The sequence below is a fragment of the Drosophila arizonae genome, chromosome 3 (assembly GCF_054131065.1).
Source record: "Drosophila arizonae isolate 15081-1271.41 chromosome 3, UAZ_ARI_1.0, whole genome shotgun sequence".
In the NCBI taxonomy this organism is placed as follows: Eukaryota; Metazoa; Arthropoda; class Insecta; order Diptera; family Drosophilidae; genus Drosophila; species Drosophila arizonae.
The window spans coordinates 5287320-5309129 of record NC_142923.1 but is presented as its reverse complement, the minus strand read 5'-3'; the positions used below and the strand labels follow the sequence as shown (position 1 = coordinate 5309129).

The window sequence follows — 21810 nt, the reverse complement described above, 5'->3', positions numbered from 1 at the left end:
GTGCTGACTCGTTTTTATGTAGCGCACTTTAAGGCGCATAAAAAATGTCCATTGCCTTGGCAAGCTGCTTTATCTTTTAGCGTTTTATGTCGCATTTGCGTACTCGCTCGTCGCCCAGCTCGTTTTTATTGTAATAAATTTAAAACATTTTGCACTCATACACATTTTATGAATCTTCAAGATGGCAAGCGACTAAAGTGCAGCTGAGCTGCTACTTTTTTCGTTGTTGTTGTTGCTGGGGTAGATATTTTATTTGGCCATTGAGACACGGGCATGGCAAAGTGCACTGCAATTGGGATTTATGCAAATGGTGATATATACGAGTGTGTGTATGTGTGTGTGTGTTTGTGTGTGTATCTGCTTATACATTTTTGTGCGCAGCAAAACTTTCAACATAGATTAAAAAATGTCAGCGCAATTTATGCGAAATTATGCAACAGCAACAGCAGCAGCAGCAGCAGCAGCAGTAGCAACTCCAGCTCGAAATCTTTTATGCATATGCAAAGTTGACATTACGCATACGCCACGTATGCTCCAAAAGTTTGTTGCATTGTTTTCAATGCCATAAACTCAACTATGTCGCTAACAATACTCTCGATAAGGATGTTTTTTATATGATATGTCAAATGTTTAAATATATATAGAAAGTTGGTCTGAGTAATAGAAAAAAAATATTTAGATCGTAATTAATTTTCTGTTTTTTGTTCGTCTTATTCAGATGCAAATATTTAAATATATTTGTGTATATGTTTTACTTATATTATATTAATTTGTTCTTCTTATTATATATATCTATCGTATAACATATTTAATTGTTCTTCATACCGCTCATGTGTATACATCTGCTATTATTCTGTAAGGTCTGTATGCTTTTAGCTTATTTAAAAACATTTCCTGTTCAATCATATTAAATTAAAGCTATTTGCCTCTACATATCAAGCTTTTTAGCATAGTATATATAGCTAAGCTCTTTACTCTTACGCTTTAATATTTATAGCACAGACTGTCATCCCGCTCACTCCTCAGCTGCTTGCCTGCTGCCAATTACGATCTGTTCCACACTATTGCACCAATCAGCTGCAACTGAAGCCTAGCTTTGACGCACTGTTCTATTTATAGTGCTCACTCTTCTTCTTTCCATCGTGCATGCTCGCCTCTCTGCTCTAATGTTGAGAGCCGATCGGTTTAAATGCAACCTATGATATTTCTACCTGCTCTAGCTTCTCTCTGGTGCTCATAAGAGTATTTATGAATCGTTATTATTTGCGCGTCGAGCTTTGTCGTTTATGTATTTTTAATAATAGAGTCAAATACATATTTTATGATAGCACAAATCGTTGCCAGCTGTGCATTAAATCTACTTGCAGCAGCATTTTAATATTTCCAACTGTAAATGTAACTCACTCAATAGAAAGAGAGAGAGATAGACAACGAAGAAGAGGCGACTTAAACTGAGAGAGTATGCCTGTTCTTGAGGGAATATTCAGCAGTAAAATCAACAGAGAGATGAGGAACAAAATGTAGCTGTTCATTATGGCAGCAGCAGGAAAATTGTTATGAAAATTGAGTTTTTGGCCGCAGGCGAAACTAATTTTGTGCGCTGCTTTGCCTTTTAGCCTGACATAAAAGTCAATCGGCAACAGCATTGACTGTTTCTGTGGCTCTTTGGCCACAGTTGGCTCTGCGAACTTGCTCGGCTGCTATCGATAGACTCGTTATCGTTATCATTTGACTGGCCATTTGCTGCTTATCAAAGCTGATTGCAGTGCCCGAAGCCACTTCGCTCACTCTGTTTCGATTTCAGTTGCCATCTCTGCTACTGCCTCAGCTTCTGTTGCTATTTCTGTTTCAGTTACTGTTTGTGTAGCTCTGGCTGCTGCGTACTTATTGCATAGCCTGCCTGGGTCCTTGCCGTTCTTGTTTATTGTTTTCGAGTTTGTTGGCGCATTTGCCGACTGCCTGACTGCTTCACTGCCTGCGAGCCTCGACTGACTCGACTGCCATGTTATTGCATATAAACTTCATAAATCTTTTGCTCGCTTAAACTTTTGCAATTGAGTTGTGGATACAAATTAACTCAGCTCGCTGCGCCAAAACTTTTACCTAAATAACAACAACAATAACAACAGCAATAAGAGCAGCTGCTGTGGCAGCAGCAATAATATTTATCTATAACTATATCCATGCATTTTCAATCGCTCAGGTAACACTTTAAAGCTCACTCATTATTCACACCTAATTTCATCAATATTTATTTATTTTCCCAAATTTTGAGTTAATTTATTGGATTTTAAATACTTCAACTTCATCAAATTTGAGCAGAAATTCCCAAAGGTTCTCTCTGAGTGAAGGCTTCAGTTGGTTTCACTCGGAAAGTCACTTTTATTCAACTTGTGCCTCTTGCCTGACTTTTTCTTTTATTCACTGTCTTTGCACAAATATTTTTCATTATTTTTATCAACGCGTTTTCTTTTTTTTTTTTTTTTTAGCTAAGTTGTGCCTTTTGTGGTTGTGCAGAAAGTTGCTGGCCGGAAATGGACAGCGTATGGTCTTGGCGGCCAGGGGCGTGGCTGGATGAGACGGGGGCGGCGTCAAGTTGTCAGTGACTCGATTTCCACTTGAGTAAACATTAACGTGCCGGACGCTCCATTGAAATTCAAGCGTGCAATTCATTTCCACTTAATTTTCAACGCTACTTGTGCGCTTTCCCTGTGTTTTTCACCACTTTTCTGAGAGTTGCCTTAGAAGAGGGTAGTTTAGTTTGGAGAGCATTCAGATTGCGGACTAAAAACGAATGATGTTAAGAGAGATTAATGAGAAAAGACTAAAATTTAAGGATGCAAATTATGAAAATGCATAGACTAAGCGATCTGCATCGAACAATCTCTAGTGAAAATATTAATAATAATTTATATTATTTTATTATAAATCAGAAGTCCAAAATTGCAATGCTCTAGATCTTAGCATACTGGATTATTATGATTTTTTGACTAGAACGGTTTTCCCAGCGCATTCCAATAAGTGCCTTATTTATTATACTCTAAAGGAATGAACATTACATAAATAATCTAGTCAGAAAAAATGACTCTAGGTCTAAAGAGTCTAGATCTTATGACCCATAGTATAAAGGAACTCTTATTATTGAAACACATAACATCTAAAGCCTCAAGTTCTGAAAATTCTGAAGAGCCAGGATCTAAAAACATAAGAATCAAAAGATATTAATCTAAAAATTCAAGACTCAGGAATTAAAGGCTCCCAATCTAATGATGTAAAGAAAATATATAAACATTTAAACCCAAAAGACTCAAGATCTAAAAAAGAAATACAGACTCAAAATCAGATTCAAGTTCTAAGAACTAAATAAATAATGTGATTATGTCTAGGGTATGTGTTAGTCGTGCTGCTCACCAGCTTCCACAAACGTATTTTTTTGTGATTTTTGTCATTTCCTCTTTGAGCATTTTATATAATTTTTTTCTGTTTAGTTCAATTTTTGTTGTTGGCAAAGTTTTGGAGGGAAATGTGTTGCAAATTAGCCACAAGTGTCGAAATTTTGATGCGCGGCGCGTCATAAAGTCAATTTAACGCAAATTTATGAAAACGATGGGGCAAAAACAAACAAAACAACACCAAAAATATAATAAATAGAGATGCGTTTCTCGGCAGCTTGGCTGCTTAAGGGGCCCCCGCCCCCACTTGGCCCCACGACAATAGGCTTGGGTCGTGTAATTTGTGGTTAAATTGAAAGCAATTAAGTGAGGCGCGTGGCTCGTTTGTGAGGCGATTTGATTAGGCCCGAGTGCCTGATTGAAATTGATGGAGCGTATGTTAGTTGTATTTCGATCAGTGGACAGAGTGTTTTATGCATTTGCAATGGAATGACATTAATTTCATTCGCTCGCCCGCTGACAACTGGGCCAGGGGCCATTGATACATATTTATGTGATTTGTGCGATTAGAAATTGCATTTGCAGCAATTGCAGATGTTGTTGCTGTCTTAAAATGTGAATGCTGCTAGCAGCTAAGTAAAATGATTATGCCACAAGCCGTAGCATTTCATCTGTCATCAGCTCGATGGATATCAATTATGTGCATTAGTAGTTGCCAATCCGACTCAGAGTTGTTGTTCATTTCCTCTACACGCTCAGCTGCTGCTTGACAAAAAGGCTACATTGACAGGCACGGAGACAGCATAGGCTGTCGATTGCTCTTGCCTCGCTCTGTCATTCAGTTTGTATCCTTATTTGTTTTCCCTGCCTATTTAGGTTTGATTTCATTCTGCCGGTTTGCCTAATTAATTAGATTGTGCCATTTGGCGCCTCAGGTAATGAATGAATCAACTTTGCTCCGCACCTATTCCAATTGTCACCTACAGCAGCACAGCACAGCAGCCGACTCCATCCACGGCTCCCCCTCTCGCTCTCCCTTTCTACTCCCTTCCCATTTGTTGTAAAATTGATTAACTGACTGACAAAGTGAACGAAACTGTAACTGACTCGCAGCACCCATTGGCGTTTTGCTGTTTGTTTTAATTAAATTTCTATTTCCCGTTAACTGCATAATTATCTCATTTCATTATGCTTTAAATTATATAAAACTAATTGAATACCATCAGCTTGAAATAGTTTGTGCAGCTGTTCGATGTGAAAACTGAAATTGTAAATTGTTAATTGGCAGTTCACTGAAAGAAGAGCTGTGAGCAATACAATTTGAACAGCTATAGATGTTTAAGTACTGAGTTGTATGGATAGAATTTGGGTAGCTGGGATAATGATGTGTAGTAGACTGTGCTCAAGCAAGATATAAGTTAGTTGCTGCTTAGGCAGACAAGTGATATGTATCAGCTGAGATATTAAAACAATATTTGGTATTTGTTTATAATACGATTTACATACGCCTGCCAAGGGTGTGGAAAATATTGAGAAAATTACAGGAATTTCGAAGATCTCTAGATGATAATATTAAATAAATATCATGAATAATATGTTTTTTAATTGCATTTTTGATACCCTGAACCCATTTTCAGCGACGAGCTGAGCCGATTTGGCCCTGTCCGTCTGTCTGTCCGTCCGTCCGTCCGTATGTATGAACGCGTCGATCTCAGAAGATACAAGAGTTAGAGACTTGACTTTTTCCTAGGTCCGTGCATATCACGCACATATCAAGTTTTTCTTTTTATATCGATAACTACTCCCGATATGTTATTATCGATAAAAAACCTTATCGAAAGCTATTTATTTAATTATATCTCCTACACCTTTAGAGCTAAAGCTTTCAAATTTTAAATGTAGACTTATATGTATTTTATATAATTTCGATTTTTGTTGTAATTTACCCTATATCCACCCCCTCACCATCACCTTTGTAAAAGGCGTATTTCAAGTACTAGAGACTAGAGAGTTAGCAGAGCACGTTCTAATTCGTGCGTGTGTATGTATGTGTGTCGAAAAGAAGTATATCATTAAATATAGTATCTCACATTTGACTTTGTGTTTGACAACAGCAAAAAAAGTGTCAAAATATTTAACCGAATTATCTAATAACCCAAACCCAAATAATCTAGTTTCAATTTTTGAGGCCTCTTGGAGTTCTATACCACACAGTTCTCTTAGCAATTGTGCGCATTTTGGGTTTCTTCTCTGGCTAATAACACTTTGGTTAAATGTTAACAAACTGCCCAACAATGTTGTATGGGCATTAGCACGGTCTGGATTATGGCTCTAAAAACATATTTGTTGTTGCCACAACTGTTTCTCTCTCTGTGTGTGTGTGTGTGTATGTGTGTGTGTGTGTGTGTGTGTGTGTGTGTGTGTGTGTGTGTGTGTGTGTGTGTGTGTGTGTGTGTGTGTGTGTGTGACATAACAAGAGCAACAGCAGTGGAAAGCAACCTGTGTTAAAGTTAGTTTATTACTTAATTTTTACTAGCTGCCAATGCCAGGCGACAATTTGTGTTCCTCCGAGGCGAGCCAATGAACTCAACGCCGGAATGAGAGCTTCGACTACGACTACGACTACGACGACGACGACGACTACCACCGGCAGATCATCCTGCTTATGCGGGCTATGAGCTGCTGCACTTGTTACGCACCCGCAGCATGAGGAGTACATTTACGGTTTACATTATAGCCAACCGTTGCCCTAGCCCTAATCCAGCGCTCCTACGCCTTCCTCTCTCTCTCTCTCTCTCTCTCTCTTTGTCTCTCGGTCTCTTTTTCTCTCAGACCGTTTCATGCATTGTCCGGCTTTTATGGCACGTTGTAAACACTGCGCATAAACTTTGCACTAAAGTGTTGTCGTATAAATTGTATTATGGCAGCTCCCAGGCCGGCCATTTTCTGTATAACGGCGGCGGCGGGCTGTCCATGAAGGGGAATTGTGTGAAAAGTAACAAACAGCGCGACGGCCAGACAAAGAGCACAAAAACAACAACAGTCAAATAACAAAAACAACACAAGCAAAAAAAAAAAAAAAATAAGAAAAGTAAAAGTACAAGTTTTTGTTTTTGTTTATGTTTTAATTCTCGTTCGGCAAGAGAGAGATGACAGTATATAGGGATTTCTAATTTGGCATATATAGATTATGTCAAGACTATTCAAAAAAATTTTTTGAGAATTTTTTGGCCAGCGGAGAATCGTGAGAAGCTAAGTCCTACCTTGAGGTTTATTATTATAAAGGTATACATAAAAAATATATATTAAAATTTTTGTTTTCTCACAGAAAAAAAAAAATTAATTTAACTTGATTTCTTATTTTCAATAGATATTTACACAAAAAATATAATTTATAATACATTTTTGTTATAGAAGAAAAACTTTATTTCCCATTTTCAATGGATTCAACAAGATATAAAAAAACCTAAATGAATTTCTAATCCCAGAGCGAGTATTCTCCAGTCATTCACAGCCATCTACAGCACTCTAACTTGGTTTTTGTTGAACTTGTTGGGAAGTGCTTCGGTTTTTTGCCAAGATATTTATCATTTTGGTTAGCGCAGCTTTTAATTACAATTGTTGTGGCTAGGTTTTTGTTTGGCCAGTGCTTGCCCTTCAACAGCCCTATCGCCATCACCCCTCACCTCGCCCGTTACCCCTCGTCTATCCGTATTCTGTGCTGATCCTGAGCCGTCAGTCGTAGCCAGTAAATTGCATTTTCACGCCCAGCTGCATGGCAGACGCAAACTCAAACGCATCGCATCGCATCGCATCGCATTCAACATTTACAGTTGCTCGCATCAAACTCACTCACGTCGACATTCTCGTCCTCGTCATCATCATCACCATCAGCATCAGCATCATCATTACTTTCGTCGTCATCTTCATCATTGGCAGTGAATGCCCACTTTTTTTTCTCTCTCAGTTTGGCTTTAGCCCCCTTTTTTTTGTGGGGGGGCTTCCTTGTCTGTTTGGCTGGTGAATTGCCCTGATTCGTTTTCATTTCATGACCATTATTTCGACTACAGCACAGAGGAGCCAGAGAATTCCAGCTCAGCCTGTGCTTGGAGCCTGGCCAAGCATTTCAGTTGCTAAACTCATTTGCATGATTTTTGGCTGGGCATCGTCTCCTTCCCTTTCTCCAGTTTCTACCCCTTCTGCTTTATGCCTACTTTCATTACACACACGCCTGCCAGACCAAGGTAACAAAAGAAAACCCCTCCCAAAAAAAAAAAAAAAAAAAAAAAAAAAAATTGATGCATTTTTCAAGTTGATATAAGATTTGAGCTCCTTTATTTGTCCGAACTTGATTTGTGCAACAGCTCTTTCTCGAGCCTCAATTGAAAGCTGTAAAAAGCATAAAGCTATATATTGAAATGAAATTAAAGGACAATTGGCAATGGCGAGCATGTGAATCTTAAGTAAGGTAAAAATATTGCCTCCATGCTATACTCTTTACTCCATCTCAACTTTAACCGTGTCCAGGTTGCTCCACCTCATGCAGCAGTAAGTGCAACTAGATTCGAACATTTTCTTCATTTATATGTATATGTAGGTATTTTCGACCAGAACACTATCAGAGAGCATATCTGTCGAATTGAAAGGCATATCACATGCAGCTTTGAAAAAGTCAATGAAGAATTATTTTTGAAATATTTTTTCTTTGAGTAAAATCGTAACAAAAGTTGAAAAAGAGCACATATGGAGCGACAGGAGTCTCCTTGTCGACAACTCAATGAACAAGAGTCCAATCACCTGCCTAGTAGGCAGTCAAACGGACGGACAGTACTAAATCAAGTCAGCTCATCGTCCTGTGCAAGAATATTATACTTTATGGAGTCTGCCACGCCTCTTTCTGCCTGTTACATACATTTAACAAATCTATTATATCCTGATTTCCCATTTAAGCTCAGGCATAAAAAATGATAAATGTATGCTTCGTTTAAATTTAATTTTTGGTGTTTAAATAAAAATGAGTGAATTTTGCCCATTTAAGATCATTAATATTATTATTATTATTTTTATTTTTATTTATTTTTTTTTTTTTTTGTATCAACATTTTGTTTATTTATATATGCATTTTTATATTAAAATTAATCGCAACGCATAATTAAAAATTCATACATATTTATAAATTATTTAATAATATATTAAAAAATATATTCAATAAACAATAACATCAAACTAAAATTAAATAAAAACGAAACATTTTATTTAATTCACTAATTTGTCTCTTTCTACCTTGCTGTGTATTAACTTCTTAAATTTGCAATAATTATAACAAAATTATTGTACGCATATTTTTGTGCACTTTTTGCATTGACATTTCGAATCCGTGTGCTATGGCCCATTATTTAATTGGTGAATTTCTAGTTTTCCGTTGCACTTTCTATTGCGGTTAGACGGTGCCCAAAGGGCCATAAATCATAGTTGGTTTATTAGAGTTTTTTCCACATTTTTTTTTTTTTTTTTTTTTTTTTTTTTTTTTTTTTTTTTTGTGGTTGAGTCCCACGGCCGCTGTCGCTTCGCTGTCAGTTTTGAAGGGCAGCACGCGCATATCGACCAGGAGCCACGAGCCACGAGCCACGATGCTCCGCCTGGCCACGGCAGACAATGGGCGTGCATTTATATAGCCGGGCGATGACTACAAATTGGTCGCATTTCCTGGCATAAAGTTCCCAAAAACTCTGAAGCTGGCGAGCTCGGAAGCTCGGAGTAGTTGGAGGCCTTCATGACAATGACTCAACCGCGGGCAATCGTAATTTTTCCTTGAACACACAATTTTTGCTGCACTTTGTCGTTGCAATTCGGTTTCTCTTTTTATTCCATTTTTTTCTCGTTTTCATTTTTTTATTTTTTTTATTTTTTTTGGTGTTTGCTGCATTTGACATTTTGTGACTTTTGCTGGCGCGTAATTTATGTGAGTTTTGCGTTCACTTCGTGGAGCGCGAGAGGGCGAGTGAGTGAGCAAATGAGAGAGATGGCAAAAAGTATAGAGTAAAGGCAACTTTAACAACCCAGAGACATTATGTGAAAAGACAGTTGCATAGCGCGAACAACAACAACAACAATAATAACAGCAACAGCAACAAATGGCACAACTTGCCGCATAACTTTGTTTGCCTTTGCCCCACATAAGTGGCTAAAGTCCTCGTAAGTAAGTAAGTAGTTTGTTCCCTGTTCCACTGACTGTCTGCCTCTCTGTCTGTCTGTCTGTCTGTCAGTCTGCCTCTCTGTCTGTTTGTCTTGGCGCACAATCAGCTGACTGTTTGTTTATTTGTTTGGCCGCTTTGTTGCTGCTGTTGTCAACTTTGGCCAAGTCGCGTGCGTGTTGGCACATTCGAGTTTCTTGTTATTCATATTCATTAGCGAGCCATTGTGTGCCATGAAATTGCAATGGGGCTCTAAATTTGACTACCAATTAAATGACAAAATGAAAAATGCAGCAAAAAGTAAAGACACAACGCATGTGTGGCAATAAATCGTGTTAATCAGTTGCTGTCATATTTCACTTTATTATGGCACATAATTTTTATATTTTTATTCTAGTCGCCTCTGACATCAGCTTCACTCCAGCTCCGGATGTATTCGTCCCTTTCCATACAGCCTCATTCTTACAAAATATTTTAAAGCAACAACATCTAAATTCTTTTGTAGTCTTGATTTGTTTTTTTGGTTTTTAAGTAAGAAATTAATTTAACAAATTTGTAATCTGATTTAATTTGTTGTTTTTTTTTTTTTTTAATTTTCTTCATTTTTTGTGTGTACTTTTAGAGATCAATCATGTGTTGCGGACCGTGCGGAGGCTGCTGTGCTCCCTGCTGCGGAGGCTGTTTTGGACCTAATGTGTGCGGACCCTGCTATGCCACAGGGCCCTGCTTCGGCTGCTGCGGCGGCTGTGCTGTCGGGCCTTGTGGCGGCTGCTGCAGCAGCTGTGGCCCCTCCTGCTAAAAATCACCTGTGTACCCTTTGTGTTCCCGAATTACCGATTAGACTGCATTACATGTGTACTTTTTGGCTAAAGAATACAAATTTAACAGACTAATAGTTTTTATCAATAAAATGTAAGAACCAACTAAGATTTCTTCGTGCACTTGACTCATTGACTCTATGGATAAAAAGAAAATCAAAATTGACTACAAGATTGGTCGTATTCGACGAACCCATCTGGCAACCCTACAAGATTGTCATTTACTTTGGTGCAAGTAAATTTGTTGATATCAGTTTTTAGATATCATAAATGAGCCCTGTACGGTATATTGTACACGTCTCTGTAAAACAGGGTTGCCAGATGGGATCGTTAGATATGGATTACCTCGTATATACCAGCAGATCTAGTTTTAGGTTTCCTTTAGGATAGCCAAATGTTGAGATAGGCCTTTTATTTGTCTGAGTTGCGTTTATATTCTACATCATATAAATATTTATTATATTCACATTGGGCTAATATTTTTCGAGACTTCACTTTGGTTGACCCAGTAAGAGTAGTACAATTACAACTCAGCATCTGTTGAGGATATTGACGATATATAGCTGTTGAAATATTCAATACAAATTGGTTCATAAATAATATAATAAAAAAAAACCAAAAAAAAAAAAAAAACAAAAAAAAAACCAATTGGTTCATAGATTTAAGTATACAAGCTTATATATAGATGTTGAAATTTGCAATACTAATTGATCATTTCATTAAAAGAGAGTTTCATGTAAAAATTATTATTAATATTCTTAAGCTTATATACATAAATCTATGAATGTTTATAAATAATTATTTAATTATTAGAGATTTGAATTAATATAAAATTAAAACTAATTTAAGATTTAAGCACTGACAATTGGGGCTAATTATCTCATTTCATGGTTGTAGTTGCAAAGGAAGACCTGGCAAAAATATATAACATTAAAAAATAAAATATCTTACTTTCCAACTTAAACTGAAACACAAAATGATATAAAAAAAAATCCCCAATATCAATTGTTATTAATAGCACATTCACTGTTTCAAAGGGATAGAAAGTAGAGCATGTTTTAACAAAAAATTTGTCCCTTTCGAGTTGGGATAAATTTGAAAATTCGTGTTGACATATCGCATGTTGTTGATAGATTGGCAAAATTGGCAGCGGCGACGCTTGTTTACACGTTTGAAATTGCATTTGAGTTAAGCTTGCGATTCGAAGCAGAAAATCAAATTGACTTGGAAAACTAATTATTCTGACCAGGTCATTGAAGCGCAACGATGATGTACTTAAAATGATGTTCGGTTAGCGGGACTTGCCAATGCGCTGTAATCGAGAGCGGCTAGATTAAAATAAAGCCTCAATTAGATATTGGTAAATTTCGCGATGAAGCTGAAATAGGAAGTGCGATGGGTGAAGGGCGAAGGGCGGAACGCCAAATGCGAAATGCGAAATGCTCAACATTCGGTATTAACTACTCATACTCCTCATATGTGGGGCTGGGATAACAGTGGGGCCCGACCACAAGCGGGAAAGCTGCCAACTTTATTTAACTGTTTGCCAAGCTGTCAAGCGCTAGCTAACTGCCACCCACACACACACACACACACAAACACACACATAAGTGGTACTATTTGGGGCTTTGGGCAACGAGATGGCACTGCGGCTGACTGTGGGCTGCGGACTGCGGACTGTGGGCTGTGGGCTGTGGTCCTTGTACCGGTTGGGAGTGTAGCGTAAAAGCCAAAAAGGAAACGCGCTACATTTGCGCTCAACGTGTTTGCCTTTTGCGAGAGTCTGCTGAGCTTCAACGTTTCACGCTTCGATTGCACGGCAGAGCCAAAGCCGAGGCGAAGCGCGAGGCACCTGGCGCACAAACAAATACACACACACACGCAGATGCAGAAATGCACACTCACACACACACACACAGTTACTCCCATATACACAAATTTTAATCTAGCTGCAGAAAAATGTATTCGAACCGCCACAGCAGCATCAAGTATACGCGCTGTGGTGCTCGAAATTAAATTTTAAATATTTATAAAGCTGTAGGGCCAATAAAAGGAATTCGCAATTGGCCTGATTGGCTTTTAATCGCAGCAGACAGTTTTTAATAAATATGCATAACGCCGCTGCCAAACGAGAAAAGGCCTGCCCAGCTGGACGCCGGCCAAGAGCTTCGCTAGCCAGGCTAATATCAATTGCTTTCTGTGGGTGGCCCCGGCCCAGCAGCTCAGCATCTTTCGCCTACAAATACATATATATATATACATATATATCTTGTATATGAACGACTCGAAGCCAAACGGAAGCTGCATTGTGTTGCGTAAAAATTGCGCTGCGGAAAAGCCAAAATCAAGTGCAATTTATGATTGCCATAAAGTTGCGTGAACGCATATGGCTGGCCCTGTGTGTGTGAGTGTGTGTGTGTGTGTGTGTGTGTGGCTCTGTGTCTGTGTAGCAAGTAGCTCGAGCCACACATCCTGCGCCTTCAACAACGGATGCCGGTGTCTAACCAAAGGTTCTCTGCTCCCTATACATTGTTGCTAGTGATACAGGATACAGGCCGGGGCTTCCGGTAAGTGCATAAGATATCCCACATCCTATATCCCATCCAATTGCAACTGCAATTTCGTAAATCGAGGAGAACTGTTAGCCCAGCCAGCATTCAAAGCAGCCTGCTATCGAAGCTGCCAAAAACTTTACACACATCAATCTCGACATCAGCAGCAGCAGGAGCAGCAGCAGCAGGAGTAGTAGAAACAGCAGCAGGGGCAGCAGCAGGAGCAGCATCAGCAGCATCCTTGTCGTTGCTTTTATCGTGCAACTTGTCGCGTTGACTGAGCTGATAAGCAGCACAGCTCGCAACAGCAATAGCTCGCAATGTGGGCTTGCCTCCGTGACTGGCTGCCAGTTCCGGCCTGCTCCATTCAACTTTGTTTATTTGCTGGCAAAATTGTGAAATAATGCGCTGCAATCAATTCGCAATAGAGTTTGCCAGCCAGTGATACAGCTTTGTGCGGCATGATGAATATGTTTACATCAATATCAACAATCGCATGGATCAATAAATCGCTGCTCCAACGCATTCGCTATCCACTCGCCATCTCCACAGCGCAGCCCACACACGATGAACACGTCAAAATGAGTTTACTTTGCGGTCCTCATGATTGCAGTCAACAACTAGGTGGACCGAAGTGCTTCATTAAGCGTAGTCGGAAGAAGGGAGAGAGAGAGAGAGAGAGAGAGCGAGAGAGAGAGAGAGATAGAGTCAGAGAGGTGAGAGTGAGGAACACAGAGAAAATGAACGCAACATTGAAGAGTTATCCACAATTTCGTATAGTGGTAACCTGATATCCTTTTGTGGGTTTCGAATAGGTAAAAGGCAGCAATGGGCGTGGCAGACTCCATAAAGTAAGCAAATTCTTCATCAGAACGATAATTTGAGACAATTCAGCTCAGATGGTTCACCTGTCCAGCCGTACCTTTGTCGTGCATTCCGTATATATCTAAAAGGAGTCTATAAGAGCTAGAGACCTGCATTTTTTGGTAGGTCCCTCTATATAAAGCGCAAATTAAGCTTGGCGAAAAAATGTAATACCCTTCAGTTGTAGAAATACATCTCATACATTCTTAAAGATCATATCTTCAATCCCTTCAATTCAATTTTTATTATTCTTATATGGATGGTGGATACTGTCTCCATCTTGTGCAGAATTCTTTAACTGAAGGTCAGTCATAATCATAACTATTAGGCCAATAAGCCGGTGCTGGTTCGTAACAACTCTAGCTAAAATTGTTAAATTAGTTTTATTTCATTATTATTATTCTTAATTAATTTTTTTTTTTCCTATTTTTATTTTATTTTATTTTTTTTTTGACAAACATTTTTAAAATAAAATCAATTATTTAATTAATATTATTATTATTTTTTTTAATTAATTAATTTATTTATTTATTTTATTTTATTATTATTATTTTTTTTTTTTTTGACAACTATTGTACTTGTACTCGTTCTTTACTTAAATTATTTCCCCAACTAATATTTATAAACTTCTGCGCTTTCTTTTTCTCTCCTTCTTTTTCTTCCTCTTCGGCCATTCACCATTCATTACACTCACGTCAGCTATCAACAGCCTCATAGTCATCGATAGCTTTATACCTATTGATAATTAATCATAATGCTATTCCCTATAATCTCTTATTGTCCTACTTCATTTGAGTGTTGTATAACGGTATATATTATATTTAATTCGCACCGTCGATTGAAGATATGGGCATGTTGCCAGTCTGGCAACGCCAACTAGACCATATTTTGTCGTCGACTTGGCTGTCAATTTTTGTGCTTCAAGGCCACGTTGTTGAAATTCCAAAAAAAAACCAGAATTGAAGTTGCTGGAAAAAGAGAGAATTCAAGGAAAATTCATATTATTGAAGAATTTTCACCAGACATACATATAGTATATATATATTTTTTTTATAGTATTAGATTTAGTCACAGAGATATGGAGGGAGCTGATAGCGTAAGGGGTATTTTGAAGGGCGCCACCACCATGACCAACAGTGCCATGCTGAAGACAGCCAAGTTCGATGAGATGAATGTGCTGGAGACCTTTCATCCGGCGAACAAGGACTATGGCCACATGATAATCGACGAGCCGAAGACGCCGTTCGTCTTCGAAGATGACCTGCCGCATGATCTGGACACGACGACGCTGATGCGTAAGCTGCGCCTGGCCTCACAGAGTGAGACGCCGGCATTTGGCATCGAGGCCGATTCGGATGATTCGTCCGTCGACGAGGACTATCCCGAGTCTGTGGACGAGAAGGTGCGTCGCCTGGAGTTCGAGCGTCGCCGCAAACTCCATTACAAGGAGTTTCTCTCGGTGCCGCTGGCGCGACGCCTCATCGCCCAAGAATTCGGTGACATGAGCAGCTCGGAGATCAGCATAAAGTCGGAGACAGTGCGCACCCTCGACAGCTGCTTTGAGGAGGTGTGCGGCGATCATGGCGAAATGGAGGTCAGCGGAGATATGGCAGGCGAAAGCGATATCTCCGTGGGCTCGACCAAGCCGAGCACTATGGACGATGATACCGATGTGCCGCCCGAACCGGAACCGGGCTTCGACAAAAACCATCCGTGCTACCAAAAGCTGACGGCCGAGAATAACGAAGGCAGTCGACTCAATTCGGAGGTCCAAGCAAATCCATCGTCCCCATTTGCAGGAGTCCACCATCCCACGGCAGAGTAGTCAAAGCAATGGCCTAAACCATATACCTAAATGGGATATGTATGTATATGTGTATGCATTTATGTGTATATGTATATATATATATATGTCTAGCTGCACATCACATTTGGCTCATGAATCGAATTTTACTGTTAAATGCATTTTGATGTTCTACTTGTTCAAATTAAGATTGTCTGCTAGCGATGTCTATTAAAATTGTTACGTTCAAGACCGGAACTGAGCTTGAGATTAGCACGAGCTGCTTTGTCCCGTTGGCCAACAGTTGATGCCAATTGTTTTGACATCTATCTCACTCTCTCTCTCTGTCACTATCTCCATCTCTGTCTATGTCTCTTCCTGCACTGGCAGGCTGAATATTTAATTACGTCTTGGCTTGGCCAGTTGCTTCCTGTTGTCGTCCTGGTCCTGGCCTGATAGCTTCCATTACATTGACTGTTCCAAAGTTTGTTTAATAACTAATTTCGGCATTTTGTTTTGTCTGTGTGAGTGTGTGTGTGTGTGTGCAGTGCAGCGTAATTGAAAATTCCTTTTTTGGTCGTTGGCTATGCAGATAAATTAATTTTGATTTATTGTGGCAACCGCATCTCCTGCCACTTAAATATTATTTCTGGCTAGAGATGCCGAATGGCATTTTGGTCTCGTTAACTGTAATTTCCATCGAGTCGTTTAAAACAATTGCGCATAATAATTCAATTAGCAATAAAATGTGCTCTAAGCTGAGCTTCCATTATTAGTATTAGTACTATTATTATTATTATTATTATTATTGTGGGCTTGATTAGATAATTTCTCCAAATCGCTTCGCTGCGCATTGAGATTAGATATTCGAGAGTTTGCCATTCCGATAAATATAATGTAATCAACTGCATAAAATTACACTAATAATCTCACTTGGCAAACACAATCGAGGCAATTGCAATTAATTCATTAAATATGTTCAGCTAACAAGTGCAAATTGTGATGGAGAGAATATTTGTGAAATACCAGCCACAGCGAGAGACAGAAAGAGTGAGAGAGGGAGAGGGAGAGGGATGCTATTTAAGTGGCAAAAGCTTAAATTACATTCGAGCACAAAAGAATCAGGCACTTAATGGGCGCAATGCCCGCTCGACGCACGTATCCTTTGGCCACTTGTCGAATCCGGCCCGCACGTAGAGTGCGCAATGGCCAAAAGCCTTTAATATGGATTCGCGTGGCTGCAACATGTGCGAAATGGAATTTAAGTTGGCCCAGTTTATAGCCAAGTCAGAGCCGTAGACATGGCAATCTTCATGCAGCTTCTCTCTCTCTCTCTCTCTCTGTCTCTGTCTCTCTTTCTCTTTGTGTGTCCTCTTTGCCTTGGCAATACAATTGCCGTGTACATTTCATTAAGTGCATAAGCCGTCGCCTGTCAGCGCTGCGTGTAATGCTTTTTAAGCTGCAAAAATTATTTTTAATGCTATTTACAGGGCTTGAAATGAAAATGCAAGCGTAAATAATGCAAGGAAGCAGTCACGAATGGGTTTTCCTCTCTCTCTCTCTCCCTCTCTCTCTGTCTTCCTCTCCCTTTCTCCTTAGCCAATAATAGCCGCACAACAAAGAGCCAATGCAGGCAAGTTTAAAGCACTTTGGCGCATCAAGGCAATCGGAGCCCTCGCTCCTTGAGGTGGGCCAAGCACGCGCGCGTGTCACTAAGAGTGCAGCTAAATATTTGCCAAAGCATTTTTGGTATTTACGATGGCATCTCGCGTGGCATGCGGCCACTTGCTCCCTTGGCACTGCGCCTCCAGCGCCAACTCCTGTGCCAGCACAGGTTGAGTGAAGCATGTGAATGGCATGCTGCCTTTCAGTGTCTGGCTTTGTGTCGCTGCAAGCCAACGACAAATACCTCGAGCTCCCATGCACTGCGCATCAATTCTCATTTTGATAAATTATAAAATGGCCAACGCTGTTGCTACCAATTTAATAGATTGGCCCAGTCCACCAAAGCAGCTGGCGACTACAGTTAGCCAGCGCAATTCCCAAATGCTCTGGAATGTCTGAAACCTTATTGAGATCAATTTTACTTTAAATATTTATTTTTAGTATTTATTTACAAATTTATTTAAATCAAGCAAATATTTCCTTTTTATATTTACTCATATTGACTAATATGTAAATAATAGATTATTTATATTTTTACTAATTATATTGGCATCGTCTATATATAATAAATACAATTTTTGTTTAGGTTTATTACAGAGAAATTCAGTTGATTAAATTTTAAATATAAATTTAGTTAAATATAAGTTAATTAATATATTTGTGCTTTATGTATGAATAAATATGAATATATTTATTTTTTCCTGGACATTTTATACCACATATTTAGGAATTTAATAAACACTGCTCCTCTATGCGATTCTCATTAGGGCGAGAAAGAATCCAATCACATATATAATTATATAAGGATGTTACCATTCTCTCTCTCTCTCTCTCTCCCTCTCTCTCTCTCTAACTTTCTCTCACCCTCTCTAGCTCTACATTCTACTTCCTCGCATTCTATCCTTCCCTCTGTCTCTTCTGTTGCTTCTTCTCGTCTCTATCAATATGCTCCCCAACTTTTTTCATTACAACCTCTCTCTTTCACTTTAATTTATAACCTGTCCTCTCTTTCCTTACCATTCTTTCCTTTATATTTATTTTTCTCTTTCTGTCAATATTTCACTCTGTTTCTATTTTATTTTCTATATTTTTCTCTCTCATCTCTATCTTTTCTCTAACTCTCATGATCACGTTACATGAAGGTCTTTCTCTTACTTTCTCCCCCTTTTGTTAATTTCCTTCCTGCTACTATTACTTTATAGTATTGTGTCTCCCTCAAGTACAAAAACTTATCGCTTGCCAATTATAAAGAGCTCTTTATCAGATCCACCCATATGTCAATATGTCTATATCAATGAAGCTTTCCTTTTTGTGTACTTAAAATTCTGTTGGCTTTTTAAATGTTCGAATGACCCATTCGACATGTGCGAGATGAAAACTCGCACTATTCAAGAGTGAATTAAATAAATAGAAAAAGATTGAGAATGAGAGAGAAAGAGACAGCACGTAAAGCTCATTACAAGGGCAGTTCGCTTGAGTGTCCCATAGCCAAGAGTCCGTGGCCAGTGCATGGCAAAGCTGCTTAGTTTAAGTCGAGCGTGCCGAGACTGACAGGGCAAATGACATTGTCTAATTGATTGTCGCTCTGCCCACAAATGAAGCTAATAAAGATTTATATTGCTCAAAGTTTGTTGATTTTCTGAAGTGCATTTTGCTTAGCGAGAAGTGCAGTGCAGTGCGGGTCTCTCTCTCTCTCTCTCTCTCTCTCACACACACTCTTTCACCCTCTAAGCGGAGTCCGGAACTCTAGCACCTGGTCAAACAAAAAAACAGACAAGCCACGCAGTTAGGGTGGGTCAGGCGTAGACCTGAGACTCAGGTTCCAGCACGATTCAAGGTTCACCCCTTTATGATTTTTCCGGCCTAAACAAATATATACATAGTTAGCCAACTCTTTGTATGTATATATATATGCTTTTGTGTATGTGTGTGTGTTTATTTGTAATCAATTATCGGATAGCGTAATCTATTAGTCGAGCAGCTGGACGTGGGCCAGTGCGCCTGTCGCAGCTGCCCTTTGACTGCATAAATTCGAGTAATACCAACAAATAATTATGACACCACACGCGAATTTTACATAAATTATGCGAACATGCATGCGATTTTCTGAGCACTTTGCCATTAACGAACTACGCAAATCGAGCATGACAAATATTAGTAAAATAGTAATTTATTAAAATTAATAACATTAGCTAGAATAGCATGCGAATTGAGTTTTAGCTGCACTTTAAAATATATCAAAAATACACTTTAGATTTAGGAAATCAATTTTTTTTTAGGTTTTATGTAATAGGTGTAAAAGAATTATTAAATATAGTGTACATATTTTTGAAATATTAATATTAATTAAAATATTGTACATAACTAGGTAAACTTTAATTGTTTCGGCATCGTCGTTTTTAAAGCTAAACAGGAGGCACAAGAAGAAAAGCCTTGAGAGAAACATTAAGTTCTGTCGGTATATGAAAAGCGAACCGCAATCATAATGAGCATGATTAAATTAAGGAAAATAAATCTGGCATACCTATTGAAAATGCATGAAAATGCCAATCATTCCCAGCTTCATACATGTTGCAGCTTACAATCAAATCTTTAAGAATATGTTTGGCCTTTCATTTGGCATTTGCGCAAATCAAATTCAGTTTAGCTAAATCCATTTAAGACACATAACTTTCAAGCAGGATTAACGCAGACAGCGTAAGCAAGCCAGCCCTCTCTTTCTCTGTGTAGCTGACTCTCTCACTCTGTCCCTCTCCCGCTCTGCCACTCTCTTCGCCTTGCTCATGTTTGTTGCCTGAGCAGAGATCTTTGGTTCAAGCCAACTGAGCGTAAATTATTTCCACAGTCTGCAATCGTGATTTACTATATAATGAAACGAAACTAACTTTGGCTCAACTCAAAGTTGTTCAGCGCTGTGCGTGTGTGTGTGCGTGTGTGCATGTGTGTGTGTATTCTTAGCATCTTTATGCGCATATGTAAACACTTCCTGCTTGAAACTGAAGCCATTCAAGGACGACAAGCGAATGCGCCGGCATCCAGAAGTGTAAAAATCCGCTGCTAAGCAACTTGGCTTTGGCTTTGGCTTTCGCTCCGGCTTCACACATCGCAAAGTTTTGCGGCAAAGTTTAGTTTTCGGGGAGGCGAAACTGCGAGCGAACCAGCGAGCTGTGTGCATACAATGGCGTTATAATTTTTAACTAAGGCCTAAAACTTTTATTTTTCCTGCCAGTTGTGCAAATTAAATAGATTCGTGTTGCCATTTGACATTGAACAGAGCAATAACAATAGTCGGCTCTTTGTATTTTATATATGTACATATATATACAATACATATATATGTATCTGTAAATATTTCTATCTGTTGTTTATTTTTAATAAAGCTGCAAAGCCAGCTGTAGCTTTATATTTTGTATTTCAATCGCTTTGATTGCCTGAATATTTCATAAAATTGAAAAAGGCGTTCAAGGCACAAAAAAAAAAAAAAAAAAAAAAAAAAATAGAAAGGGAAAACAAATAATAAATAAAATGTTCCTAAAGAGTTCTCATTGAAAGCTGATAGGGCTATGGAAAAAAAGGCAAGCGGGTGTGTGCAGCTGCATGATACACGCTCAGGCTGCGCTGGCAGTTAAATATTTAAGGAAACGTTTGCTTCTTATTTATTTTATATGTATTATATTGAATGTAGTTTTTTTTTTTTTTTACATTTAAATAGACGTATTCAGAAAACGAGAATCAAAGTTGGGTAAATTAATTAAATAACCAGAAAAAATAAATTAAATAATAAATGTCGATTTGTATAACCTAAAAAAATACACTACAATAATATCACCAATCCTATGAGGGTATTCTATTTACCAGACCAGGCATATAGGCTAATCTATGGAAAAGGCCAAGCAGAACACAGGAGAGGCAAATATCCAGGACTGAAGATATACACTTATGCATATACACACATATGTACGTACACATATACATACGCAGCACAGCAAGTCTTCAAAGAAGTCTACACACTTACAAATTCCCAATTGCAAACCAATATGCTCACCTTTAATCCATAGGCGAGCATACACACTGCGTGAAAAGTGTTTGCAGGCAAAGTGCTAGCAGAAAAATACTTTCATTTTACAATTTTCACATTATTTTACAGCATTTGATTCTCCCTTTTTGTGATCTACTACAACAATGCTGCATACGAGCGGACTAGCTGACTGACCAGAGATTGCAAACGATTTTTTTTTTTTTTTCATTTCTCTCATAGGGTTTTTTGCCAAATGTTGTGAAAGCCAGGACAATACTTGTTTACAGAGCTCTTCGTCTAGTGCACTGAATATGCACGCAATACGTAAAATAAAAATATTTAAAGAAAGAAAAGCTACAAAATAAATACATATATGAGAATATTAGGTGTAATGTGTTTTTTTTTTTCACACACACACATTCACATATGAGTGTAAATAAATTTTATAGAATAATTTTGAAAGTGAACCCGAAAAAATTTTTTTGTGTTTGTCGCAAAATTTATGCGTAAAATGCAAAATAAAT

The 21810-nt window shown here is 38.5% G+C and overlaps 1 protein-coding gene and 1 long non-coding RNA gene across 2 annotated transcripts; both read left to right on the top strand.

Annotated features, from left to right (window-relative positions):
- Positions 1–9922: 9922 nt before the first annotated feature.
- LOC108609881 (uncharacterized) lies at positions 9923–10513 on the top strand. Its single transcript, XR_001915607.2, has 2 exons — positions 9923–10117; positions 10209–10513. It is a non-coding gene; the product is annotated as an uncharacterized LOC108609881 (long non-coding RNA).
- Positions 10514–14707: 4194 nt separating this feature from the next.
- Positions 14708–15861, top strand: LOC108609797 (protein phosphatase inhibitor 2-like). The gene has a single exon (XM_018001546.2). It carries the CDS (start codon positions 14899–14901, stop codon positions 15643–15645), a length of 747 nt encoding a protein of 248 aa, XP_017857035.1. The 5' UTR covers positions 14708–14898; the 3' UTR covers positions 15646–15861.
- The last annotated feature ends 5949 nt before the right edge of the window (positions 15862–21810 follow it).

Coding starts and splice junctions, on each gene's coding strand:
- LOC108609797 (XM_018001546.2), top strand. CDS start 14,899: ATGGAGGGAGCTGATAGCGTAAGGGGTATTTTGAAGGGCGCCACCACC.